General features: G+C 38.1%; 1 protein-coding gene across 1 annotated transcript; it reads right to left on the bottom strand.

Annotated features, from left to right (window-relative positions):
- Positions 1-2,732, bottom strand: LOC114726810 (very-long-chain (3R)-3-hydroxyacyl-CoA dehydratase PASTICCINO 2A-like). The gene is made up of 9 exons (XM_028913524.1): positions 2,387-2,732; positions 2,186-2,297; positions 2,045-2,063; positions 1,853-1,941; positions 1,715-1,768; positions 907-977; positions 742-823; positions 460-556; positions 1-360 (listed from the first exon to the last, which is right to left on the bottom strand). The coding sequence occupies exons 1-9, from the start codon at positions 2,455-2,457 to the stop codon at positions 290-292; spliced, it is 666 nt and encodes a 221-aa protein (XP_028769357.1). The 5' UTR covers positions 2,458-2,732; the 3' UTR covers positions 1-289.
- Between the last annotated feature and the right edge of the window lie 360 nt (positions 2,733-3,092).

Genomic DNA, 3,092 nt, shown 5'->3' with positions numbered 1-3,092 from the left:
TTTTGCATTTTTAAAAACCATCAAATACAATCTAACAAACTATAAAATGCAGTGGTCTCTCCGTAAGTGGAGTTAAGCTTCTGTGATTTCCCATAATTTCCTCTCGAAAATACTGTCCGCACTAAATGACTGAAAACACAATGATCCAATATTTTTTCTCCTATGTTGAACTTTCAATAAACTACATGGATTATCAAGAAGATCATACATTCTCTGGAAATGTAGTTGAACACAAATGAAGGCACTGCCATGCTTGGCCAGTGACCGATAAAGACTTGACACTGTTGATTTATTCCCTTTTTGACTTTGAGAGAGCTTTCTTCCTCTGCGCAAGCATGTATCTATACATGTGAGGACTACCTGCATAAAATTAAGCCATCCAGTTAATTGCAGCTTCCAAGGGGAAACTACAAATCAATCAAGTAATTTTTATTAGTAAGAAAGATGCTGGGTTCGTGCCTGGAACGTAGATTCCTAATGCAAGAATTGCAGCATAGAAGTAATCAAAAGAGAAGTTCCATTTGTTGGGCATCCTCACGCAAAACTTGTCAGAATTCTGCAAATTACTCCTCATCATTAACTTGAAATCCAGAGTCATAAGAAACCGCCATATCACAGAGTCACAGCAATTATTAACGATATAAGAAAAAGAAAAAGATCAACCAACATAAGACAAGATAAAACCAGCGGACTTAGATCTCCCGCTAAAAATTTGTGAACTAGGCTTTCAAAATTCTTTACCTTAATAAATGGCAAGGCAACGTATATTAGACCAACTTCACTGCTGATGCCGGTGGGGTACAGCAATAGGAAGGTGCTGTATCTGCAAGACAAAGATTGATGATATAGTCACTACAATGCAACACAGTACTTGCTCATAACTACATACTTTTCAGCAGGCTGTACCTGAGCCACAGTAGCCATGAAGGGGCAAAACCAAATGCTTCTTTCATGCCAAAGAAAGAATAACGGATTATCTGTAGTTATGACAGCCAAAAAGTAATCAATATTTGTATTCATTAGGCATTCCCATAGCAAACAAAGGTATCTGGCTACTATGAGAGCGGAAATCACAGGAGAAGATGGGTCAACAAGCACTTTTTGTTTTCATGATGCACACAAGGTTGCTGCAATCAAATCCATGGAATGGCGGCTTATGAAAGGCAGGGATACTAGAGAAAAATTTAACGATCACTGTGAATTTAACTTTCAAGGTCATGATTAAGAGAGAGTAGCAAAATGAGAAGATATCTGAATTGATGGAACTGATAATTGATCTCCTATATCATATTTGCTCTGTTCTCTTAACCTTTTTTGGCCATCATAATCGCTTGTTAAATATAGCGCGAATTTGTCAAAACTATAGAACAAGAATTTCCATTAGTCTCTTGGACCTATAGCTATTGTTCCATGCTTTCTTCAAGATGGGAAAAGGATGTGACAGTTTTGATTTGTCAGCTGAATTCAGAAAAAGCTCACACAAACACCCATCCTATGCTTTCCTTGGACTTTAACAGCCAGCTCCTATAAGGAGAATTAATCCCATACACAGGTCATTTTCTTAACCCTAAGTAATGGAGTATTTTCAAGCATAAACCATAGCTCCTATATCACTATCTTATAGCTGTCAGTAGATGCATTGTGTTCCAAGGTAAAATCAAACAGGCGAACCACAAAAACACAGTTTATATGTGTATAAACCATGATAACATACCTCTGTCAGAGACCAGCTGATTAACAGGGAGGTAACCAGAACATGATTTCGAGTCTGTATAATTATCATCATGCAGTTAGTCTTGCGTTAAACAACAGTATATGGTTGAAAGTTGAATATGACTGAATTTGCACTAACCTCAGGGAAACTATATAAGATCCCCCAAGCAAGGTACAATCTTGAACCTATCTGTGGCAAGGTTGCTGAAACGGGAGAACGCACCAGCCCTTCATCATTGAAAAAATAGAAATCCATTAACAAACTAACAGTTTAAGCAAATCCCTATCCTCATTAAGCCAAGGTAATGAGAATTAAGAACATGCTACTCACCTATTAAACCATGAAGAATCTATCACGCCAAGTAATTCAGCACCGCACCCAAAGGAGAAAAGAACAAGAAATAAAGGTTAAGTTCATTGCCGTAAAGAAATACAATATTTTCCACAGTTAAGTTTCTTCCAGGCAAAATACCTCTAGCACAGCAGCAGTTTGAGCAAAAAGCAAAGGCTTTTCAGCCGTATCGTAAACATGCTCATGACCTGATTCCTTCAATGTCTTCAGAACTAGATACAGAACTTGAACCCTGCGCAACTTGAGAGAATTAAGTGCTTTCTAAATATCTGAGACCAAGAGGAAACTGATAGGCCGGAAAGAGAAAATAGAGATCTATACCATCCAAAGAAAACGGTCCAGTTATAAACGGAGAGATAGAGGCGCCTGAGAACAGAGAAAAAGCCCGCCATTGGCGAGAGTGATAATTGATCACAGAACTAGAAGTACAAGTACTCAGAGATCTGTATGCGGATGGGAGATTGATGGAAGCGCAATTCTACAAAGAAACTTCAAATATTAAATACTAGATGGGTTTCATAAATGTGGGAGAAGACGCTGGTTTCTTGTTTACTGAATTAAAACGGTCCCGTTGGGTAGCTCAACGCCTCAACTACTTGACTTGACAGCCCCCTCAGGCTTCGACGGTATCGAGGGGCCGCCGGAGCAAAGAAAACAGGCTTTTGCCCCCCTCTTTTTTGGACCAACGGAAGAAAACGGGTTTTTAATGATTATAAATAAATGCTTGCTCCGGAGCCCCTATGATTCAGTATACTCCGTTGACAAAAGATTAAAAAAAAAAAAAAGTGCACTCCCCGTCTTCCCCCGTCCAGTGGCTGCTATAAACGAATTAAAGAATGAAAATTAACTTATTAAATACTCTTCCGGTTCTTATTATAAGACTCCATTTGACTTTTTATTTGGTCCTAATTATAAGACCCCAATCTATTTTGTCTCTTATATTTATGCATTTTTCCCAAGATAATCCTTCTAATAATGATAGTTTTAGCCAATATACTTAATTAGCAAGGATATTTTAGGAATGACA

The sequence above is a fragment of the Neltuma alba genome, unplaced genomic scaffold (genome assembly GCF_004799145.2).
Source record: "Neltuma alba isolate B1F8T4 unplaced genomic scaffold, ASM479914v2 tig00012407_pilon, whole genome shotgun sequence".
In the NCBI taxonomy this organism is placed as follows: domain Eukaryota; kingdom Viridiplantae; phylum Streptophyta; class Magnoliopsida; order Fabales; family Fabaceae; genus Neltuma; species Neltuma alba.
Note: the sequence above shows the minus strand (reverse complement) of the source record. Positions and strands in the feature narration are given on the sequence as shown.